Genomic DNA, 25940 nt, shown 5'->3' with positions numbered 1-25940 from the left:
ACTGAGCATGCTTGATAGGTCCTTGTTGCAGGTAATACTTGGCAAATAAGCCTTCCACCTCGATGCAGTTTCTTTTGTTTTATTCCGCTGTGCCTCAAAGCCAAGTAAAAATTTTAATATATTAAAATTGGCCTACTGTATGGGTGATTTTGGAACAAGATACTGAATTTTTTTCCAGGATTTATATTCAGAACTGCTTAAGTTGTGTGTAATTGTGATGATCACTGATGTCTTTATATCTTTCTCCGCAGTTCAAATATTTGTTCTTTCACACTGTTTACTTGCATGATAAATAATGGCCCCGTCTTTCACCAGCCACTGGCTGTTAAAACCTGTTTGAAAAATTATTGTTTTACAATATTATGCTATCTCAACCAATTTGATAATAATAATAATAATAATAATAACAATAATAACAATAATAACAATAATAACAAAAATGATAATGATAATGATAATAATAACAGTAAATGATATTCAAATCTCCTAAATATATTTTGTTCCTTTTATATATATTTGATTCCTTAGGCAAAGTTGAAATTAAAGATGACAGTGACACTGGCACAGCTGATGATGAATCAAGTAAGGATCATACATGATCATTATTTTGTATTTATTCTCTTTTGTATTAGTTGTAATCATTGGCAATATTTTTGTGTCAAGTGAAACAACTACATGTGCATGCACATTAAGTGTATGCACATTAAACCTACAATCAATGTAAATGTAGACACACTTTTTTTTTGACAGTTTTTTGTCACAAAGACATGTTAAAACACCATAAGTTGTAATGAATATCATATTCGTCACAAAAAGTTTATGAACATTCCCTCTTTTTTTGTGCTAGAGTTGTTGCAGATGACTTCCGCTCAGGTTGTCGAAACGTCAGTCACCAACAACAGTTCTTTTCAGAACTACCCTCACCCGGACGATCTCACTGTACGAACTAATGATTTTTTTTGTTGTTGTTTTAATATTCATGACATTGAAAGTCAAAATAAACAGTTCATGGCTCCACGAAATTCTGTCACAAATGTTGGTTTCTTAGTGGCAAACACATGTATATTAGTCAGAAGTTCTTTTAGTAAACGTTAGTCATGCAAAACGGCATACAATGCATTTCAGAATTGAGTCTACACTGTACATGTCAAATTTACCTTGCTCTCTGCGATTTTCCAATGATCACAAGGAAGTTCTTGATCTTGACTATTAAGCGCTGTCATGCTTTCAAGTAATACTTCAAAAGCGAGTGCGAGTGTTTCATCAGGGGTTCCAAACACCGAGAAACAGATGAAAGCACGAGGCCGCAGGCCGAGTGCTTTTATTGTTTCGAGGTGTTTGGAACCCCTGATGAAACACGAAGCACGAGTTTTTGGTATAGCTTCTCATACGAGTTGCCGACTATTATTGTTTGTTATTTTTGTTTCGTTTTGTTAATTAAACAATAGCCATAGATTGCGATAAAAATGGTTTGGATGGAATGTGCCATTTGGGAGTTAGCCAACTTATTGCGTTCAAAGAACGCAAACCTAAGGACACCAAAATGGCCACCCCACTTGATTTTTCGCAGGGGCATGTCACGGCCAGTAAACTGGTACTGTTTAATACTAAGACATGTGATTACATGTGATAAGACATGTGGTGAACATGTGAGCATGTAAGCAGGCCATGTAAGCTCGTCTTTGCGCTCGAGCTTTCGTTGACTTCTTTCCATTCAGGCGCGCCGTGGGCTTCGCTATTTTGTGCTCTCAGCGTTGGATATTGGTGAATATAAACGCTTCGACGGTAGCATTTATCGAAATCTTAGGGAATTGTCCTGGTTTATTTTGTATGTTAACGAACACGACTTTGAATCGCCTTGGCTTTGGAATGTTAATTGTGGGAACAGCTATATTTTGATTGCGTTTGTTGATTAGCTCCAGTCGCGACATATACATGCAGCTCAGTCTTTATCCGGTCAAATATTTTTTGGAGTCGTTGAAAAAAGATCCATAAGAGTGTACCTGAACCAAGGAACGGCAAATTATGTAAATACTGTCTACTTTATTCATCAGGGGAAATACGCGAACCAGTCGCACGGAGTTTGTTTACGCTGACGATAAACAAGCACACGACTGCAAATGTTTGCTTATATTTGTGCTTCCAGCTTAGAATAATGTATATAAAATATAATTTTTCAAGTTAAGTTTTACGTTTAAACATTACCAGTTAATGAGAGAATATTTAGCACGAAATTTTAGTCTACCGAAACTGGCGCTGTCACGCAACGAATCAACAAGTCATAGTTGGAACAGGGACCTCTTAAATTGGCAAGGACTTTGACACTATGATATATCTGTCTGTAGAACCTCGGTTGTCGATGCAAAACGTTGATTTTAGCAATAGACAGAGGTTCAAAGTCAGCTAGTGAATCCATTTATTTAAGGTATATATATTAAAGTGACGGCGTCGAACGCACTCTCATAATCTTTGATCACTAAAACAGTGGAACCTCGATTTAACGAAGTCGCTGGGGACCGGCCAAATTTGTTCGTTAAATCGAGGGTTCGTTATATCGGAAAACCTCGATATAACGAATTTGAGGGGAAACGACCAAAATGTTCGTTATATCGAGGTCATAGTTAATAATTGATTTGTAATACAGGTGACTTCTGTCACGCAATTCAATGCAATTTTCGTCCCCCAGAAGTGCCGCGTTGTGAGATGCAATTCATTAAGCATGGTGGCTTTCAGTATCAATTATTTTCACTTTTGAGCAGACGCGCAGCTTTTGTTCACCAAAGAACGACACTTTCAGAGTAGCGATTTAACAATGTTACAACATAGAGGTTATACGGAAAATTGTCTATGCAAACAAGGAAACAGGCTTTGGTGTTGTTATGTTGCACTACCCAACATTTCCGGAATTCAAAGAAGATAGAGCAGAAGTTAATTGATGTCGAAATACTATAGTGCCTATGTCTCTGACATATAATAAGCCGTTGACTGAAAGGTTGCTGTCTGTTTACCACAAGGATTACAAGGATTTGTTGACTGTTGATCTGTTCAGCGTTTACCTTTTGTCATGTGTTGACACTGTAATTCGTTATATCGAGGTAGATTTTACGTTTGGGCTTCCGGATTATGTTCGTTATATCGAAGAATTCGTTATATCAAGGTTCGTTATACCGAGGTTCTATTCCATATATTTTACTGTAACTTTGGCCGGGACCTAGAATTTCGTTCGTTATATCGAAGACTTCGTTAAATAAAGGTTCGTTAAATCGAGGTTCCACTGTAGTTTAGTTTTTATCAAATTCAGTTTTGTGTGCGAGATGGATGAGTCAAGTTCAAGGTTTCGGATTCCCAAAACTTTTGGCGAGGAAAAGGTGTGTGTTATCAATTCTATTCCGAAATCTACGGTTTACAAGAACAAATGGGCGTTACAGATTTTTCGAGAATGGTAAGGCCAAAGAGCGAACAAGATTTGCACCATTGAGTCAGGCGGAGTGTTCAAAGGTGGAGACATTGGTTTGGATGTGCAAGAGTTGACTGAAAGCATTGAAAACATGACTGGCAGAAGTCTAAACTACTGGCTATGCAAGTTCGTGCAGGAGGTTGCAAATAAGTCGTGTGGACGAGACGAGACGAGATGTTATTTACTTCAAATTAATTTATTGATGTCACATGATTTTTCGAGAATCAGTGGACATTTGGATATTGTATCCAAATCTCTAAAGATTTGGATTAATATCCAAATCTTTTAAGATTTTCATCCAGTTTTTCATTGGGTATTCAAACACATGCACGTGATGTGGTATACATGCAGTGATTTGTAGTTGACTTTATGGATTATTAATGAGTTTGAGAAGCTCTTTTATCACGTCTCTTCAAGTACGTACCCTCCTGTCTCTTTTGTTGCTTTTCTTTGGTCGTTTACTTTAGTCGACAAGTTGACCTTGCTGTTATGATAACATTACCACTCAAGGGTTTAAAGAATTCAAGATGTGGCATAGAGATTTTTAAAGCATTTTGTCACAAATGTGCACCGTCGCCATTACCAGCCGATACTTTGCGCCTTCAGCTTTTAGATCCTTAGTGAACTAGCGTCTAGTAGCACTGCTATCAACAAGAAGACCTCAATTTATATTTTATCGAGGATGTAGGAGGGCCCATTGTTTTGAAAAGCTAGAAACTACAATAGGTGGCTTTAATAATAGCGTGTTGCTGCACATTTCTTTGAACATTTTATAAATGCAAACTAATTAGATAAGAAAATATTACCATTTGATAAATGAATGTCACAATTCAGTAACAGCTATGTGGGATATGCTTGTCGTTCAGAGCATGGTTATGGTAAACCAGGATTAATGCAAGACAACATGTGAGGCCCAGGGGTGTCTGAGTATTCCATATCCTATTAACTTTTTGCCTAAATGTTCCGCATCCAGCTAATTACATGATACGGTATCCTGGGATATCTGTTCTAAATATCCCACAACCCATCAATTCTCTCTGTTGACAGACAGGGAGCAGTTTACAAGATCAAATGCTCCGACTGCCAGGCTTCCTACATTGGTGAGACTGGCAGAAACCTTAACACGAGACTGACTGAACACAAACGAGCCACGAGAAATGGTGATGCCAACAATCACATTGCTGTACATCATCAACTGACAAACTACAACATTGACCGGGACTCTGCTCAGTGCTTAACCTACAGTACAAACTATTTTCAACGACTGACTCTGGGAAGCTGGTACACTAACCTAGAACAAACGCCTCTCAACAGATGTCAACAACTACCAACCCCTTAAAAACGACTTATCCGTTACGGAAACGAAACCGACAAACGGACTTCTGACAGACCGACTTAACAATACACGGACCAAAAACTGACCTATTTGACTAACAATAGACGGATCGAAACCCACCAATGACTGATGACAAACTTTACACGAGTCTTTCAGCCAATACCATCATGGGTATACTGACCAGTCACGTTCAACGAACCAGACTTATAACATCATCGACTGACAAACACTATTCACTTGACTCTGAAGATGACTTCCGCTCAGGTTGTCGAAACGTCAGTCACCAACAACAGTTCTTTTCAGAACTACACTCACCCGGATGATCCCACTATACGAACAACTCTGACAATGCATCGATGCTATGATTCCAGAAATGAGTTCACATGTACACTAGACGTAAGGGTTATGATTCCAGAGATGATCCCATGTGTACACATTGCACTAAAGCCTATGATTCAGAGATCAGTTTTTGAACCCAAATAACAGCATAGTTATGATTTGTTAGTCGGGCGAAAAGCCGACTATAAAATTACCCTCGTATTTCCTGTCAAAGCTCAGTCACGTGCAATGGGCAATACCGCAGACACGTAATAAAGGCTCGACTTTCCTTCCGATGTCGAATGCGATGTCAAAAGGAAAAGATACTTCGAATATGTTAACAAATGGTGCCATCTTTTCTACGTTCAAACATACAGACCCAGACACCGTTCGCGGTAGATCCACTTTAAAAGATGGCGTAGTCAAAGAGCGTATATTCCCATACGGGTCGTTCCGCGAACTCCGCTGAAATAGCAACAGAACCGAATGAATTAGCGAAGGTCGTACTAGAACCAAACCAGAAATCAAATGAGTTATCAATGAACAGAAAATGTGAACAGAGATTCACTACAGCCGACAGAAGAACCTTTACGAAAGTTTTAGGTGCTGATAAAGATAAGGTGCGTCGTAATCAAACTCTAGGAAACATCAACTAAGATGCCTTGTTTGACTGCAAAAGTGGCTTTCGTCAGAGTGAAGATTAACGTAATTTACATTAATATAGTAATTGTCATATTTATTTGACCTCACTCATTTATTATGTTTTTGCTCAAACAGGCCTTTGTGGCCTTATACTCCATTCACGAAGGAGCGAAGAGGATGAGTGTGCTCAAACAGATCTAGAGTACATTATCAGCTGTTATTTTCGTCTGTGTATTACATTCGCATGGAATATTTGCGTGGGATCAAATAACGTGGTGTCAAATAAATAGATAAGCTGATTTAGCAAGAGAACGGGAACGTCACTTGACGACGGCGCGCGCAGTACAAATACCCAAATATGGTCAAATTAGAACAGCATCCAGGCTATTCCGCACGCCCTGCAGTCGTCATCTGACGTTCCCGTCCTGTTGCTAAATCACAGGGAGCACACAATCTTGTTGAATAGGAAGAGAGTACATAAAGGAATGAAAAGAACGAATAGTTTACCTTTGTCTCCCGTTGTTATTTCTTACGCGACCTTACAGAGAAAACCGCTGCTTACAAGTCCTGCATAACCCCGTAGCGCTAAACTCGTACCTAGGCCTTTTCGCGCTCTGCAAAAATTTTTTTTTGCATTACATATAACATTGATAAGGGAGGCAACTCTTTGTCCAAACATTTTGAACGCAATCCGAATATTTGCTAGAATCTCTGAATTTCGTTGCTTCAATGCACGAAACCAAACACACAAAACCAAGTCGAAAGATTTCTCTACAACTTGGCCGAATATGTTTTCGAATACTTTCACGACAGTCGGAGAATTTTAGCGTCTTTAGCAAAGTTTTTTTTCAAATCGTTTTTCGCAATGTGATCGTACCGTTGAACCGGTACCAGTAACGTCATCCAGCGCGCGCTCAAGCTCCCCTCCCTCTCCCACACATGCTTTTTGACAAGACAAATTTTTACAAACCCCTCCCCCGGCACGCAGTTTTTCTTGCGCGCACGAAGTCGCCTTATCTCCGCACGGAAATGAAATGTCGTGGGTAAATACCTGAAGCGTTTTAACGAGATCTCTTTTTGTATATATCCCACAAAGCATGGCCCACAATGGAACAAAAACAGACTAGAGTGCTCAACAGTATAGAGTTCTTTGAACATACCTCATTATGCAAATTTGAGAAGAGACTGTCGCGAACTTTTGCATTTTACCTGTGTGCACTTCGATTGCCCAGAAATGTTTTTCCATATTATTATAGTAGAAACGACACTCTTTTGCACAGTACTTGTTTTAGTTCCATATCGGACATACCAAGATGCGTCTTAAGTCCGTAAAACTACGCAATTTTTGCCGTTTTCATAGGGGCTTGAAAAGGCAATTCTTCAACGGTCGACGGAATCCTTCAAAATCCTTGAAAAATTTAAAACTTCCTATTGTTAGATAGAAAAAAAGTAAAGCTCTTATGCTAAGTTTACCCCGAATTCTAGTTTTGTAAATTGTTTCAAAGCGAATACCGAGAACTTTGTCAATTTTGCAGAAATTTTTTGCATATTTAATGAGGCAAAAAGCTATATTTACGTTTTTGCGAATTTCTCGAAGACTTTAAATTCTAAGAAAATCGGATTAATACTCTCGAAAGTGGCTCCCTTAAAGCGTTCTTTAGGCAAAGTTTCAGGATTTTCAATTTTTCTAACCTGGCCAGCCATTGTCGATATTTTCAGTCAGTGACTCTTAAGTTGTGTACATAACTGCGATGATCAATCATGTCTTCATAGTTTGGTTTTTGTTGCACAATTTCTGGACTTTACTGCTTAGATTGGGGCTCGATCAAGTAGTGATGGAGAGTGCAAAAAGTATTGTTAAACCATCTTATTTTGTTGCCCTTAGCTTTCTAGAGTTCTTTCACTTTCTTTTACACCAGTGAATGAGGTTTCAGGCATTTCGTGCTCCTCTCGTTTCGCTAAGAATTGCCACTTGAGATAAGTACCATTAGAGGTTTCGTCTATCACCCTTTATCTAAACCTTCCTTATTGTCATATTGACCATAGTTAGTAGAGGAGACTCTACTAACTATGTATTTACCCACCCTTTTTATACAGAACTGTAAAGATGTGCAGTAATATTTTTCAGGATTAGGCAGGATGCATTGGAAATAGTAAACACAACTTTTACTTGTATGGTAATCCACGATGGAGGCAAACTGTCTGCTATGCGCAGAGACCAGGCAGTTATGACAGTTATAAGTAGCTAGGAAACTGGTGACTACCCACTGGGAGTCAAATCTTAGGCCAATTTTTACATATTAGAGTTTTTCAAGGCTGAGCTGTAACACGTTCGGTTTTCTCCACTATCAGGAGACGTACAAACGGCTCTTCAGGAGTCAATCGAAAGTGCTTTTAATCAGAGGTCTCTTACTTTCGTGATCTTACACGTTCAGCGAGCTATCGAGAGTATTGAATATATACACCGAATGCAAATATGGCGGATCACTCGGACGGCCCGGGACTAGTAGCGTGGAAGCGAGGCTAGTCAGTCCTTGGTGCAATGTTTTGACTACGCGTGTTGTGGATTCATTTCGCGATGCCTTCGTTTTGCTGCGTACCCAACTGCAATCAGAAAGGTTATACATCGTTATCGGGAGAAAAGGTTTCTTTTTTTAACTTTCCTAAAGCGCCTTTGCTAAGAAAACAGTGGATACACGCGATCCGTCGAGATGAAGGCAAGGGTTTCGTCATAACAGAGCGTACGAAAGTCTGTTCGCTGCATTTCAAGTCAGAAGATCTTAGGAAGTCTATCAACGGACGGATTTATGTCAAGGAAGGTGGTATTCCTTCAAAATTTGACTGGTCAGGACCTTCTCCAAAAAAAAGAAAGGCCCCGACTGAACGCCAACCGCTGCCTGCGAAGAAAAAACTGCTCACCGAAGAAACCGTCGAGATGTTCGCCTTTGAGCCAAGTACAAGCTTCGAGGTTGACACATGTGAAACTCAGGATTTAGAAAGACAAATCTCCGAACAAACTAAAACGATCGGTGAACTAGAAGAGACTGACTTCGAAATATGTTGATTCACTTCTGCGCGAGTGAAGAAAGGCATTTTAGTAAGGTCGGTGGACCAGCCATCTGATGGATACTTCGGTTGTGATTCACCGGATACACTCGCATCAACATCTTTGCTCGTCGCCTCGTTGCGTTCTTTTCTTTTCGTATAGATCCGATTCTTGTCTGGATCGACAATGTTCTGATCATGGCCAGTCTTTATATACTCCTCAACCCTTTGTTAAAAAAAAATGATCGCTTTAAGTTTCGAAAAATTTTGCATCGAAGCCAGATGCGAACTCAACATGTGCGGAATCTGCAAACTGAGAATGACACGAAATGTTGCCTTACCTTTTCACTAATAACGCCTTTGTCTTCAAACCCTTCAATGAATCGCCACGGCATTTTAACCAAAAACGAAGTTCTTCGTTTTTTAAACTCGCTGATTCTCTTCCAGCTAGTGAAGCGCCGGGAATATCGTCCTCTGTCAAAGAACACGCAGCCATCTGTGACGATCAAAACAAGCAGGGAAAAGCCGCGGTCATGATCGAGGACTGACTAGCCTCGCTTCCACGCTACTAGTCCCGGGCCGTCCGAGTGATCCGCCATATTTGCATTCGGTGTATAAGTGATGCCAATCATACTATGATCAAATGTCACGTGAATCATATCAATGTCAATAAACAATCTATTGTGTCCATATTGTAACATCCTTTCTCTTTAAAAAAAACAATAAAAATAAAATTTAGACGAACAAAATAAAGAAACGCTAAAACATATAAGATATAACTGTAAGCTCGACAATCATGCAATGTTCAGTAGCACACATAATCTTTAAAGCGTTCTGGAGGCCTTCGAACACGTGCAGGCCTCAGGGTCATTGGTGAGGGGTTGACACCTAATCCATTTGATTCACAAGCTGGCTCTGGCGGCGGAATGGTCGCAGGAAGCGTTTCGGATCTATCAGTTGGCTTGCTTGGGTTTGGGTTGCTTAGCGGAAGCGGTTCATTGTGCTGTTGGATTATAGGTGGTTGCTCTTGGGTCTTTCGAAGCTGTACGCGGTTGCGACGGTACACTCCACCATCTGCTGTTTCAACTGTGTACGAGCGCTGGTCACGTTTCTCGATTACCAGTGTTTTGCGCCACTTTTTCTCGCCCAGACGGAGTGGTTTCATGCGTACTACGTCACCCTTGTCGAGGGGATGAAGATCTTTGGCTGTGCGGTTGAAATAGTACTTCTGTCGATTTTGGCGTTCGACAAGTTTTTCTCGCTCATCAGATGGTTCGCTGGCTTGCGGCTGCAGAAGCTCGCTCGTTGCTGGTAGCAGAGTCTTCGTTCTCCGGCTCATAAGGCGCTGGGCTGGGCTGGATCCTACTCCTTGTGTAGGTGTGTTGCGATGGTCTAAGATCCCCAAGTAGGGGTCAGAACCAGCTTTACATGCTTTGCGAAGGAGTCGCTTTGCTGTCTTTACGGCGGACTCAGCTTTTCCATTCGCTTTGCTGTTTCCTGGACTGATGGTGCTATGTTCGAATTCCCAGGTTTGAGCGAAGGTGGCAAATTCTTTGCTGGAGAACTGTGGCCCATTGTCGGATACAACTGTATCTGGACATCCATATCTGGCAAAGTGGTTCTTGAGTTTCAAGACGACGGTGCTTGCCTTAGTGTCAGGTAGTTTGTCCACTTCCCAGAAGTTACTGTAGTAGTCGACTGTTACTAGGTAGTTCTTGTCTTTGAATTCGAAAAGGTCTGTTCCCACCTTTTCCCAGGGTCGTGATGGTACTTCATGCGGTAGGAGGGTTTCTTTCTGTTGACTTTTCTCAAACGTCCTACAGGTTTCACATGCTTCGACTAGTTGCTTGATCTCTGCAGACATTCCGGGCCAGAAGACGTAGTCTCTCGCTCGTCGCAGACACGATTCGATTCCCATGTGTGAGGAGTGAATCTTGTTTTTCATCTCTTTCCGTAGAGTGGCAGGGATCACTAGTCTTTCTCCTTTAAAGATCAATCCGTCTTGGACTGTTAGCTCATCTCTTAGGCTGTAGTAGGGGGTTGCTTGTACCGGTAGATCGCCCTTGTCATCTGGCCATCCTTTGAGGATTAGGGACTTTACCACCTGTAGTGTTTGGTCAGTGTCTGTTTCTTGCCTGATCTCTTGTATCCTCCGGTCACTGATGGGGAGGGCCTTGACCATGTTTACTAACTCAAATTCTTTGTCGTCTTCGCGTCCTACTTCAGGGAGGTACGCTCGGGATAATAGATCAGCTATGTACATCTTCGCACCACATTCATAGTGTACACTGATGTTGTACTTTTGAAGTCTCATCATCATGCCTTGAAGTCGGCGAGGTGCGGATGATAAAGGCTTCTTGAGGATAGATTCTAGTGGCTTGTGATCGCTTCTCACTGTGACTGGTCGTCCGAAGGTGTACTGATGAAACTTCTCGAGAGAGAACACTATCGCCAACATTTCTTTCTCGATTTGGGCGTATCTCTCCTCAGTATCAGTGAGTGCACAGCTTGCATAGGCGATTGGTTTTCCCTTTTGAAGGAGTGCAGCTCCGAGACCCTTTTGGCTTGCGTCGCATTGTATCTCGAGCTCTGCTTTGGGGTCGTAGTAGCTTAGTATAGGAGCCGTGGTCACAAGCCTCTTGATTTCTTCGAATGATTTCTCCTGTTCCTCAGTCCACTGCCATTCCACATCTTTTCTTGTTAGTCGCCGCAGTGGTTCCGTTACATCGGCCAATCCAGGTAAAAACTTCGCAAGGTAATTGATGAATCCGTTAAGTCTTTGTGTGCCTTCAACGTCTTCAGGCTTCGGCATTTCTTGAATAGCTTTCGCTTTCTCTTGGTCCATCTTCACACCATGACTCGTTAGTATGTGACCCATGAGAGACACTTCTTTTTGCTTGAGCTTTAACTTATCTCTGTTAAGGGCAATGTTGCGCTCACGACATCTTTTTAGTAAGGTTTGGAGGTTCCTGTTGTGATCTGCGACTGCTTCTTGTTCGCTGTTTCCAACGCCATATACTAGGATGTCATCTGCGATGTTAAGAACACCGCTCAAGCCTTCTAGTGCTTGGTTTACTCGCTTTTGGAAGATTTCAGACGAGACTGACAAACCGAAGGGCAATCGGCACCAGCGGTATCTTCCGAATGGTGTTGAGAACGTCGTGAGTAGGCTTGACTCTTGGTCGAGAACAGTGCCAATATCCTGAACGCAGGTCGACAGTGGAGAAGACCTTGGCTTGAGATAATTCTGGCAGAATTTCATCCAGTACAGGTATCTGGTAAGTTTCTCTTTTTAACGCCTCGTTCAATGGCCGTGGATCGATACACACTCTCAACGCACCTGATTTCTTAGTAGCGACTGCCAGACTGCTTACCGACGGTGTTGGCTCTTCCACAGGTGCAAGGATTCCTTGTGCGACGTATCGATTTAGTTCTTCCTTCAAGTCATCTTTTAGTGCCGTAGGAACTCGTCTCGTCGGGGTGATGACAGGTTTAACGCTATCGTCAACTTCTAAGTGGACTTCACCGGGAAAGGTTCCCAACGGACGGTCAAATACGTCTGAGTATTGCTTTATTACTTCTTCGGCTGTTATCTGTTTAACTTGTAGCTCATTTTCCTTTGGAGGAGGTGAGGCTGCGATGAAATTTTCATCATGAACGGTGATTAGCCCCATTTGTTGAGCCGCTCTCACGCCGATCAAAGGTGTTAAATTGCTTTCGACAACGACGAATTCTACGGAGTACTTCTTCCTTGTTCTCGGGTTACGCATGATGAGCCTTGTCGTTCCTATGGGTTTCACTTGAGATCCATTCCACATTCGCAGAGTTTTCGTCGTCGGCTGGATTTCGTGACCTGTTGCGTGTTTCACCGGGATGATGTTGATCGATGCTCCACAGTCAATTTGAAGGTTGACCTTTCTGTCATCGATAAGCATCTCAGCGTAAATTTCTTTAGCGTGACGAACAGCATGGACGTCAGATTCTTGAGAATCCATAGCAACTCCAGCTAGAAGCTCGATGTCGCTCTCTTCTGATGACACGTCTTCAGGTTGGTCGGAGATTCCATGGACTCCTCGGGATTTGGATTTCTTGCAAACACTTTTGAAGTGATCCGGAGCATTTCTGTCCCCAGGCTGGACATTTCTCCTTTTTCAGTGGGTGTTCACCTCCACAGAATAGACACTTCTTGTGAGATTTGCCAGGAGGTTTCGGTGGCACATTCCGATCATTCTTCCCATCGCGTGAGGGGTGTTTATCTTTCTTGCCAGGTCGTCTCCAATCTCTTATTTTATGCACGCTATCGTCCCCAGAAATGGCTTTTAACTGCTTCGCAGTGGCTTCACCACTTCTACAAATATCTATGCATTGTTTGAGGGTGAGACTTCGCACTTGCAGAAGCTTCTTTCGTATGGTATTGTTGTTTACGCCTAGAACAATACGATCTCTGATCAGAGTGTCACGCATGCAATCGCAGAAATTGCATGACTTAACTAGATTGCGAAGGGCAGTGACATAAGCATCAATGGACTCTTGTGCTTCTTGGTTGCGACTATTGAATATATATCGTTCATAAGTTTCATTAGTTTGGCCCAGTGTAAACTCGTCAAACTTTTCTAGGACCTTGTTCAGAATCTTCTTGTCGTTTTCATTTTCGAATTGGAAGCCATTCTAAATTTTAAGTCCTTCCGTCCCGACATAATGCAGAAAGAATGCGACCTTGTAGTCCTCTGTTTGCGAGTTTAGCCCAGAAATTAGAGAATAATTCTCCCATACCTGTTTGTAGGATTTCCAAGCGTCTGCCAGATTCCCTGAAGTGTTGAGCTTTCCAGGGGGTTTAAGGCCATGCGCTGGAGAGGACATAGTAGTGTGCGTGATGGGTGCTGTCCCAGTCCCAGCTGTTGCTGTAGTTGTCGTTGAGGTTGCAGCCGTTGAAGAACTTGTTACCATTTTCAGAATGAAATCCTACCACCTGCTGCCACCATGTAACACGTTCGGTTTTGTCCACTATCAGGAGACGTACAAACGGCTCTTCAGGAGTTAATCGAAAGTGCTTTTAATCAGGTCTCTTACTTTCGTGATCTTACACGTTCAGCGAGCTATCGTGAGTATTGAATATATAAGTGATGCCAATCATACTATGATCAAATGTCACGTGAATCATATCAATGTCAATAAACAATCTATTGTGTCCATATTGTAACATGAGCAGAATAAAATGAAAGAAAATATTTATTTATGCCGTATTCTCGATATGATTATGTGAGGTTGATAGCCGCTTTACGAAGATAAGATAGCCCGGTTTTATAAGCGTTTTAATTTCGGAACACTTTGCTCTTTTTGATTGAATATTTTTTTTTGTCCTGATGATTGCTTTGAGTCTTGTCTAAAAAGAGCAAGAGGTTTTAAAATTTTCAGCCACTTTGGCCTTTTTGCGTGAATCATATTTATTTTGGCCCGATACATTCGAGTTTATTTCAGAGGTATCGAACAGTCCCATTCAATTTAAAAGTGCTCTCAAAATTGGGCCTTTGCTCGAATTAGTCGCAAAAATTAGATGAGTGCTCGATTGCTCGTGCTCGCAAAATTTTTGCAACTGCTGGCGTGCTCGGATTCTGTAGTCTGTTAGCATTTAGGTTTTTCTTGCGAATAGAGACTGGCTTTAGATTTCCTTAAGCGTTAGTCCACTGACGCATGTGAAGCTAAGTGACGTAATTTTGCATCAAACAAGGCATACTGGCTGTTAGCGCAGTGAGCGGCTGAGATTGGCTGAGCCGCAATAAGATCCTAACATGCTGCCTCTAGCTTTGTGCGTATTGTCCTCTTTTGGAAGTGTCAGCCAGATTACTTGGCGCAAAACAACTTTTCCTTTTAATTTAAAAAGGAAATTCCAACTAGCGGAAAATTTACGAAGTGCTCGGTGCTCGCCATCTACATTTTCTCAAGTGCTCGCTGCTCGTAAGACAAATTTGATCACTGCTTGTGCTCGCAAAAGTAAACGCACTGCTCGCATGCTCGCAAATGATGGCAAAGACCATTGGATACCCCTTATTTACACAGATCCTATCTATAGATCGTTTTCACGTGACGTCATCACTTTCTGAAATCCAAAACTAAAGAGCCGCCAAAGTTTTTATCCTTATCAGGCATAAGATCTATGTTAATATCTGTTTACAATTTTACAGCTCAATAGTGTTCGTTTGGAAACCAGTCGAGAGCATTTTGAAATTCAGTGTTATGGAGGTGTACGACACAAGGCTGTGATTGAGTTTGTTGAAAAATATATACTTATCTCACGATTTTGAGCGTTTTTAGAAGTTAGAGCGTTAGGAAAAGTGCTTATGTAAATTCTTGTTTCTTCCGTACTGATAATCAGTCACCTAGATAGCCAAAGTAAGTTCAAGATGTTTACACATTTTCCGGCCGCCATATTGCTGTACCACGGATGTACACCAACATGGCGTTTTCATACTGGGCCTCTGTAAATATCTGCGAAACATTTCGACGAATATCTGAAGTTTGGAAAAACGCACAGGCCTAACACTTGGAGAACTGTCTTATTTAGTTTTATTACGTGACTATGAAAACGATCTATGTACAGAATTCGTCCAGGCATGCGGATGAAATGTGATTGGGAAAATTCCCGCGCTCTTTGACTCACGCAAATCTTGACCTTTTCGTGGCTTGCGCCACTATTTTTCAAAAGCTTTCACTTTGTTGGGCCAGGCCTTTCATCCGAAAAAAGTGATTTTGAGGATTAAGATCCAGGTCAAAGCTCTTAGATCTTCTTGTTTTTCATCCAGGTTTCGAGGATACTCAAATGGCAGTTGAGTTCCCTCATGGTTTGGAGGTGGGTTCCATGGTAGAGGTTCCTATGTCAGGTGGTCTTCCCCGATATGGCGTCATTCGCTGGATTGGATTTCTTCCACAGGTGAAGGATAAGCTGGTGGCAGGTCTGGAATTGGTAAGAATTTAAATAATTGATAACCAGATATAGTCGGGATAATGCTATGCCAAACTGTTAGAATTCATACAATATGCAAAGTGTTAGGGCCGTATAGGGAGAATCATTTTGCCCTAAAAATTGGCACTACGGATTTTTTGCCGTGAGAGGAAAGACCAAAACCTCATGAAAAACTTCTTCGATCGATCTCGAAAATTATGCGACCACGGTACGCTATTTATACCTCGTGTTAATCCGCCGGAGTACCAGTTTACTCATTCTCAGATTTGTGGCTACCTTGATCCGCTAAACATTGGAAGTTTCACAACCTTTGATCCAAAATAGAGAGGAGCAGATTAATTCGGAGGAACCTACAAAACCTCGTCAAAGAATGTGAACTCTCAGTCACATTCAAAGCCATGTGGAGGTTTGCGTTGCAAGTATGACGTCACAATTTTACTAGTTCCAACCCCCATTGCTGTGCGATATAGATAGGATCATGCACCATTAATGGCGGACGAAAAATCTCGAGAAATATCGTCAAATAAAACGGGCTTCTCTTGTTAAGATTTAAAAACGGCTTCAGTGGCCTTGTGACACTGTCACGCTTTCTCTCGTGGCCTTAAATAAAAGCGACTGAGCAGATAAGTTTTAAAGGAGTTCTCTCCATAAAATGGGCTTTCCTTACACTTCCAGTTGTTGCTATTGTCAAGAGTAGCAGATTGTAAGAGTTATCACGGAGCGATAAACCAAGAGCGATGTCTGTAACGAAATCTTGTCGGCGAAACGCAAAGAACAAATTGTCCGTTCCAAGGTGTACTGTTGCATTTCAATTTGCAAGAAAGAAAGCAAAAACAAGATCTTTGAATTACCGAATAGGCTTTTGTTCAATGTTTCATCGAAATATTTGAGTGAAGCCAAATGCGACGCAATCATGTTAACTTTGGAGGAGTATTAAAAACCTAAACCTTCGCGCTCAACTTAAGTCCGGAGCTCGAGGCAGCATTCAAGATTCGCAGTGGTTGATTCATACAAAAGCTCTCCGCTTGATATTTTTAAAGTCATAAAGGTCGCTCTCACTCTCGAGGATTTATGCCCATTTTACTTTGAGTTTAGATATCGGTCATGAATCATTCAGTAGCATGGATTTCATTTCAGCACGTGATCACTCTGAAATCAGTTTGATTTGATCACTTTGCGTCTCGAAGACCCTTGAAGAACTGTGTACATCGCACTTCATAGAAATATCGTGTAAATACAGGTATCCAGTTAAAAAAAAAGCCACAGAATCGGGCCTCCTTGCAAGTTACTGTTATTGACTACCTTGGAGCTCTGGGATGTCCTAGGGATTAGATTCATGAGCATAAACGGCTAGTTTCTTTTCCATGTTCACTCTTCTCGGCGCGCTATGAAAGTAATAAAACCACTGACATTACAAGGCTGTTTTAGCCGTGCCAAGATGGCCGCTTGTTTTGAGCTCAACATGTCCACATTAAGCAGCTAAAAGAGCATTTCCGCGCACCGTTCGCGAAAAAAAAGTTGACAGCATTTGACAATAAGGTTCAAACTTCATTATTAAGAAAAAAATCTCAGATAAGTAAATTTCGTTTCAGGGGCACTTAAATGCTTTGCAATGAAGAAAGTACTTAATAGCGAGAATGTAGTGGCTTAGGGTTGAACAAGAAGACCAACTATTCATTACGCCTTAAAAAAATTCATTCTTGGAAAGTCTGGGGGGCTTTTTGGAGAAAGACTGATACCGTTTAATAAAGTCAGACCAGAAAGAAGCAAAGCTTTGCGTTTTGGTGTGCACGGAAAACATTTTGAAAAAGCAGCTTTTCAAAAACGATGACGTCATGATAATTATGTGATACCGCAGTCCGATTTTTGCTCAAACACAAATCCAAAATGACCGGCGATTGTTGCGTTTTCAAATTTCTCCAGCTAAGTGTGGACGAAAAGCATTATTTTATGTGTTTTCAGAGTGAAAACGCCGTTTTCAAATTTCTTCTTGTTTCTTCATCCCAACATTATTTGGAGGGGTGAGGGGGGGCCATTCTCGGTATCCATGTGGTTAGAGAAGTTCATATTATGCTACATCTGATTATTTGATAAGTTAAGGATGTGGAAGCAAGGTTTTCCATAACTGCGGTTCCAAGGATTTTTGTCCTCCATTGTAGAAATGGAATAACCCGAGGTTTAGTATTCACTAAAGGCTGACACAATCACAAGCATAAGCACAAGTGAAAACAGCCGCGACATAAACATAAGCATAAGCAGAAACATGCGAAGAACGAACCCACTTATTTGTCTTGTGCAGTTTTCACTAGTAACGTGCTCGACATAAGCATCAGCATAAGCATAAGAAAAACGAACAGTTCTGTTTTTCTTGTGCGTATGCTTATGCTTATGTTTATTTCGCGGCTGTTTTCACTTATGCTTGTGCTTGTGCTTGTGCTTGTGCTTATGCTCATGCTCATGCTCATGCTCTAGAGAAAACCAGCCTTAAACAGCAGTTGTTGACGTAGCAAATTGTTTGTGACTTTGAAGGAAGATGAACAGTCTCCATGCACAGATGGCACATTTAATGGAGTGAGATACTTTACTTGCCCTCCTGGGAGAGGTTTTTTCACTCTACTGGAGCACTGCCGACAAGATTCTCGCTTTGATTCCAACACACCAGCTACTGATGCGAGTTTTCACGTTGAAAGGTATGAATTGTTTCACAGATGTTCTTCTGTTGTGTTACCTATGAATATTGAATGAAATGTAACGACAAAGTTGATTTAGATCAAGTGTCAAGGCATTTAGCCTTGCCATATATTCGCATGAGAGAAAAAAATGTTTGCTGTAGTCCTACAATGTGCAATTATTTCGTGTCCTGAACTGCTATAAACAAGTTCATTATGTAATTTCGGTTGCTAAAGCCCCACGCACATGCTAAGAACGTTGAGGCTGAGATAAGCCCATATTTTAAGAACATACTAACACCCCTAAGCTGAGGGTAATCACAGGAAGTTCATTTTGACAACATTTGAGAAAAGAGTACGAGCTGATACAGTCTAGTAACCGAATGCTTTTGGGGACATATTTGAACAAAAACGATAATAACAATTTAAAGCAATTGCAATATTTGATTATATAATATAGTAAGAACCTTCCCATTATTCTTGCACCTGAAAAATTCGAATTTCAATTATCTTTGTCAATTTGAAGTTTGGGAGAGGGCTACATGACCTAAAATTACACTTGTCATGAAACATATTTCAAGCAAACTTTCATCATTCACGAGACTAAACCTAAAAATGCGTTTTATCTTGCTGCTAGGGTAGACACTGATAAATTGGAAAGTTAAATTACCAGGTTACATTCAGCAGTTTCAAAAATAAGGGGACAATCCACTAGGTCGAGGAAGTAAGGAAACTAGGTCGAGGTGCATATCTTTTCTTGGCTGAAGGGAGGGATAAGAATTTGCATGTTGATAGATATTGTATGAAGAAATACCCTATGAAGTCCCGTCTTTGTGACGTCCCTGTTATGTGAATGGCTTTAAATTAACATTTTTGACCATTGATAAGAAAGCTTTTTCTTTGAAATTTTAGATTTTCAAATTCGATTTTTGACGAGTGATAGTGTAGCTAAAAGACATAATAGACGGATTCGATGTACCTCTTTACATCCTGGTTGCCCCCAATTCAGACCAGGTGATGATTCATTTGACGGGTTGCAATTGCGCAATTTGCCACACGTAACTGATTATATGGAGGTACACCATGTACAGTTAGAATAATTGTAACCTCCCAAATGAATCATCACCTGGGCTGAACTGGAAGGTAACAAAAAATGTAAACACGTTAATCGAATCCGTACTCACTCTGTCAGTCGGTCTGTCAATAGGTTTTTGGTGGTAATTCTGCTGCCCAGCATGACAACTTCATGTCGATTTAAGTGTGTACCCACGTTTCGTGGGTCGTTTAAGTGCCTATGAAGGAAAAACAATAATGACTGTTTAATTGGAGAGCTTTTTAAAGTAAAGAAGAATGGCGTTTTCCGTTTTGGAATATCTTTTTTCGTTTTAGAGATATTTACGTTTATGTATTATGTAATTGAGGAAAGTGATGACGTCATTTGTTCATGTGCAGTATATTGCATAATAGCTGTTATTGCAGTTATCAGTGGCTTGACACACAAACGAGGCCAAAGGGTTAATTCTGCATTGTGTTATAAGGGAATCATGTAAGGTGTTCCTTATATAATTCCCTGTGCAGACTGTCCGTGGAACTATATGGGAGAAACTTGAATGTGTTTACAAACCAGGAAGAAAGAACATATGACAACACAAAAACCTATAAAAAAGAAAAGGTTCAAGCATTGTCATTCACGCATGGCTGAACGGCCATTCTATTGATTTTAATAACGCCCATGTGATCGACAAGGGAAATTTTCGCGTGAAGAAGACCATTGGAATCCTCACAAGTATCTTTTTGTTCTTATTTAAGGGAGATACAACAACAGCTGAGAGAAAAGAAACAACAAGAAGAGAATTTACAGAGACAACTAAGAGAGATACAACAACAGCTGAGAGAAAAAGACCAACAAGAAGATAATTTACAGAGACAACTAAGAGAGATGGAAGGACAGCTCAGCGAAAAAGACCAACAAGAAGAGAACTTACAAAGACAATTAAGGGAGATACAACAACAGCTGAGAGAAAAAGACCAACAAGAAGAGAATTTACAGAGACAACTAAGAGAGATACAACAACAGCTGAGAGAAAAAGACCAACAAGAAGATAATTTACAGAGACAACTAAGAGAGATGGAAGGACAGCTCAGCGAAAAAGACCAACAAGAAGAGAACTTACAAAGACAATTAAGGGAGATACAACAACAGCTGAGAGAAAAAGACCAACAAGAAGAGAATTTACAGAGACAACTAAGAGAGATACAACAACAGCTGAGAGAAAAAGACCAACAAGAAGAGAGTGCACAGAGACAACTTAGAGAGATGGAACAACAGTTGACAAACTTACAAGACCAATATCGAGATAAACAGGACGAAACGGCTAACTTACAGAGACAAGTTACTACACAAGAACGACAACTGAGGGTAAAAGACCACCAGGTGAATGAATTGGAGGTAACTCTTTCTACAGCTCAGCAAGCATTGAGTGAACACCAACGCCGGCAGGTCACACCTGACTGGGTCATTTCCAGTGATCAAATTCAGCTGACAGATAAACTCCTTGGTAAGGGAGGCTGGGGAAGTGTTGTCGAGGGGAAATACTGTGGCTGTTCTGTAGCAGTGAAGCAAATCCATGAGTTGATTCTTTCCCCACACAACCGTGCTTTGTTTGAACGAGAAATGTACATTGCTTCAAGATGTCGCCATCCTTGCTTGCTGCAGTTCATCGGAGCAACAAATGACGAGGGAAGTCCTTTGTTTGTAACAGAACTTATGGAATCAAGTTTACGAGCATTGTTTGATCACAGACCTCTCTCTGCAACAGAAGTCTCCATTCTTTCTTTGGATGTGGCTCGAGCATTAAACTACCTTCACCAAAAGAAGCCCTCTCCAATTATTCATCGTGACATCAGCAGTGCTAATGTGTTACTATGGCGACAGGGTGACCAATGGCGAGGCAAAGTGTCAGATTATGGAACGGCAAATTTCATGAAACATACCATGACGGTTGCTCCTGGAGCCATGATTTACATTGCTCCTGAAGCACTCACTTCAAATCAAACAGTCAAGGTTAGCTATGACTTGCTTAAGGTTTACCATCTTTCAATTAAGTAGCGTGTACACATACACACCTATGATAAAAAAAGCTGAAGGAACAAATCGATTGAATGACGAGATGAATTACGAAATGAATTAGAATTGCACTAAAGCAAAAGAAGATAATTTGAGATTAGCGGAAAGTATGTCACAACTTTGTGTTCATGAAATGAATAGAAGACTCTTAATAGCACCCTTGAGACCTTGAGAAGATGGTCTAATGTGGAACTTTAACTTCTTCGGTGATCTAAAAGCGAACGTAAAATGCAACAGGTTTAAAACTGAGAGATGTACCTCCGGGAAATGTGAACCTTCAAATAGGTGTTACCGTTGTAGTATGTGTTTTCCACAGATGATTAGCCATATTAATGGCAGTTAGCAAAAACCTTGCATTATCTGAACGAAAACAACTAGCGTTATTTGCACACAGTGTTGCGAAAGCTTTTGTAAACTAAAACAGTGATGATTATCGTAAACATATTATAAGGTTATGATATAGCAATCAAGTTACATCTGTTTGATTTGAAAGACGAATATTTCATAGATCAAAGCAAGATGAAATGAATTTTGCTAATCAGTTGAATATTAACATAATGATTTGTAGAAGTCTTAAGTTCGCCATTGGCTTGTAACGAAGATAATTGTTTAAAAGAAAACACAGAGTAACTGAGTAGTTTGTTACTCTCACAACAAATGACTATTCATGGATCTTACCTCACTGCCGGTATATATCTTCATGTGTTATGGTATATGTAAACAATAGCCTCCATTTGGCGTGAAAATATGCTCGAATATTTGTCCGCGGACATTATCTGTTCCGAGAAGCGAACAGTTCTCCGAAAGCGTAGCTCGAGGAAAACTGTGAGCTTTGAGGAACAGATAATGTCCAAGGACAAATGTTCGAGCAGATTTTCGCGCCAAATGGAGGCTACTGTGTTTAATATCCTTCAAATCTTTTTCGCAACACGCGCGGTTTTAAAAATTGGGGAATATCACTCGGATATTCCCCAGTTTTAGTTGAGGAATATTCAGTCACGTGACGCGTTTAGACCAATCGCGCGTGAGCGGAAATATTTCGTGGATTATAAATTATTTTTTAATCGTTGCCTTTAGGTTGATGTGTACAGTTTCGGCGTTCTCCTCTGTGAAATGTGCATCCGGGAATTACCAGATCCTGAAAGGCGTGGTCAGCAAATCGCGATGGTCACAAACCACCTGCTTCGAGCCCTCATACGGAGATGTCTGCAATTAGATCCTGAGGCCAGACCAAATATGGAAGAGATTATTGAAGAACTTGAAGAACCAGTTTAATGTCATGCCATTGCTACATTGTTATGCTCAAACTACATGTAAGTTTGATTATTCTAGTCCAATATATATAATTGGAGCGAGGTTTCTTCAGCAGCTTACACAATGGTAATGTTTTCAAATAACTGCACAGTGGTGAATAAAACGATTTTTTTTTAGTTTAGGAAAATGACCATTACATGTAAGGATGTTGTCAGGATAGTTTAGAATATTTTTAACAAAGATCTTGGTAACATTTATGGCAGATACTATATTCCTTTTAACGTGTTTTTTAGAGAAAGTAGCGAATGAGTTAGCAGGATCTCCAGTTGGCTGGACATGTGACAACTGCTTTGGTGACTTTGTGTAAGATGGCTCCAGGACGGAGTTATAAGGCAAGGATTCATGAAAATGAATTAAAGATATCATCAAGAAAATGATTAACAAAAAGGTTAATTGTCACCGCAGGGTTCTGTTGACAGAACAACTTTATAACAGGTGCTAACAGATTTTAACAGTTTTAAGCGATCATGTGACCACACGCCCATATAAAGCTGTGAATTACAATTTTTCTAGAACGTTCTTGATAAATCGATGGATAGTCTTATGATACATTTGATTTATGGCATTTCTGTAACGTTTTCCAAACCTTATTAAGCTTACGCCGTTCTTATCCAGCTCCTATCCATTAGAAGAAATAGGAGATATTTCCAGTCATTTGCATGTGTTAGCGTATTGGAAGTGACTAGCTTATACGAAGGTATGGGACTTGAAGTTGAAAGTTATCAATTTTCCTTTTAAGTAATAGGAATACTATAATTATAATTATGGACAATTGGATTGACTACTTTTTGTTAACTCTTCCAGGATTTAATCCTTTTCATTGGCCTACATTAAAGAAGACGATTTTCCTTTTTATATATATGTATACTTGAAGGGGGGAAGGTTTTTTAATTTGTACCTATGAAAAGCCAAAACTCAATGTTAATTGCATGAAAATGGGCGTTTTTATCCTCTAGTTATACCAAAAAAGGTAGATCATTTTAGGCAGTTGTAAAGGTAGTGTGGACTATAGAAGTCCACAAGGAGAATTTTATAAAGCATTAAACAAGTTATTATTTTGCACAGTAGCTTTAACGAGGTACACATGTTTCGTGCAAAGAGTAAGAAACCTCTCAATATTTAGGATTATTAGAATTGGTAAACAATTTACTGAAGTATATTTTCCCAGACTTCGTCAGTCGGGGAACATAATGAACACTTTTTTTGTAATGACAGTATATCTAATCAATATAGTTAGTGAAGTTGCCTTATATTCATTTTTTTGGTAGGGATGTTTTTTTGTAGAATATATAGGGGTTAATTTTTTATATATATTGTTTTATATATATATTTTTACATTTTTGGCATGTTGTCTGTATTGTATTGCGAAAACAGCCGCTCCAAGATTTCGAAGCCTTGTAGCATTTATTTGTTGATAGCTTAGTGAGGAACCAACTGCTGTTCTAAGCAGTTGTATTTCTGAGGAATGTTCGTACGTTTTTCACCCGGGTATTTTTCAATTTAGAACGATCTTTAGTAGCATACCCACAAAATCACTTTGTTCCGCGTTACCTGAGAACCTTCCTATCGAAATTTTCAGATATCGTAGGCCTTGTTTCATGACAAGGTAGCCTTAATAGGATTTTTCCTGAAGAGAACAGCTCGTGAAAAGTTGAGTAAAGTAGTCGCCTGCACATAGACTACATAAGCATTTTGCTGCCTAGCCAATCCTGTATGTAATGGATCTCAGCCACTTACTGTTCTAGAACACTCTAAAAAGTAACTCTTGAAGTATCACCAGTGTGGTCTGTGCACGTGCACTTTATTAGTGTCGCTATCTGTGTTACCAATATTTCTCGTTTCAAAGAAATGTGAGATTCGTTGAAATCATGTAACCTGACACTAACAAAATACTAAGTGGATCTAAGAAAGTAGGATCAATGAAAAAAAAATGGAATAATTGAAAGGTTGTTTCAAACAAACAAAACCTGATATAGCCTGCGTAGCTGGCGGTTTAGTTAGTTGGTTGGGCTAGAGGACCGAAAAGAGCGTGATCCATAAAAACGAGCGGCGAAGCCGCGAGTGGCCTGGGGAAAATGAATCTTTTTGGCCGCTTCACCGGTTGCTCGCGCGCCCTACCCCCAGCTAAACCGCCAGCTACGCAGGCTAAACCTGATAGCGCTTCTTTCGAACGTTTGTTCCTGTATTTAGGCCACGAGAATCCTGATGATAATTGTAAGGGAAGTCGAAGCATGCTGGTTAAGCAGTGTGTGTGTGCAGTTTAGTTGGTTAATAGTTTGCGCGCGGATTTCTAGTTCTTTTCTGTTCTTCAGTGTCCAACATTGTACTGTAGTCTACTGTGAAGCCGTTACTTGGGTTGTTCGTCGACGCTTAGGAGAAAGCGTTACCCGACGACAATAGTAGTGATAACGACTGCCAACTAACAAAGAGTGGCGTTTCTTTCAAATGCACTTTTGTAATTTCAAGAAGGTCGTGTGGAAAGGTTTCACTTCGTGCTCTTGATTATTAAATAGCTTATTGAGTATTAATGCATATTACGTTTACCAGGTCTAGAACTTATACTAAGTACGCCATGTTGGTGGCCAGACAGACATGCTAACGAGGACTCTGAGGAATCTGTAGGCAGTCATGACCAAATCCAAGGGACAGTTGAATTACTGAAACCCTATAAATCCCTGAAGAATGGCTCTAGTCGTGGTTTATCCGTCACTCTGACTGAAGAGCCACTAGACCGTGTTCGTATCCTCGGTATTGGACTGGAACTAGCTTGCAATGGAGGCTCATGCGGGGGGGATGTCATTAAGAAGAGATCAATGTCATTTGCATTTGAAAAGACTCCCCGCGTTAGCCTCAGTTGCAAGCTAGTTCCAGTCCAATACCGAGAATACGAATATGGTCCGATTCAACAGATGGTCCTTGTTATGACGTTAGTAAATTCGAAATTTTCAAGTCAAACTTGGTTTCATGTAAATTAATATTCCAAAGCCAGATAGGTCGCCATTATGGCCGTGTAGCTTAAAATTGTAAATTGCAAAGCAATACGAAAAAGTAAACAGGAATTTCAATCTGTT

At 40.5% G+C, this 25940-nt stretch overlaps 1 protein-coding gene across 1 annotated transcript in view; it reads left to right on the top strand.

Moving 5' to 3' along the window:
• LOC110046285 (uncharacterized) overlaps positions 1–25940 on the top strand; it is a 72681-nt gene extending 46741 nt beyond the window's left edge. The window contains exons 12-17 of the mRNA XM_089298661.1: positions 529–582; positions 15599–15759; positions 18289–18449; positions 20238–21492; positions 22633–22868; positions 23103–25940. Coding sequence (XP_089154787.1) covers positions 529–582; positions 15599–15759; positions 18289–18449; positions 20238–21492; positions 22633–22830 — 1829 coding nt within the window. The 3' untranslated portion in view covers positions 22831–22868; positions 23103–25940. The remainder of the gene's footprint in view (positions 1–528; positions 583–15598; positions 15760–18288; positions 18450–20237; positions 21493–22632; positions 22869–23102) is intronic.

This window comes from Orbicella faveolata, unplaced genomic scaffold (genome assembly GCF_042242905.1).
Source record: "Orbicella faveolata isolate gen_17 unplaced genomic scaffold, um_ofav_v1 contig_3, whole genome shotgun sequence".
Lineage (NCBI taxonomy): Eukaryota > Metazoa > Cnidaria > Anthozoa > Scleractinia > Merulinidae > Orbicella > Orbicella faveolata.
The sequence above is the reverse complement of the archived record's forward strand: the minus strand, read 5'-3'. Positions and strand labels throughout refer to the sequence as shown.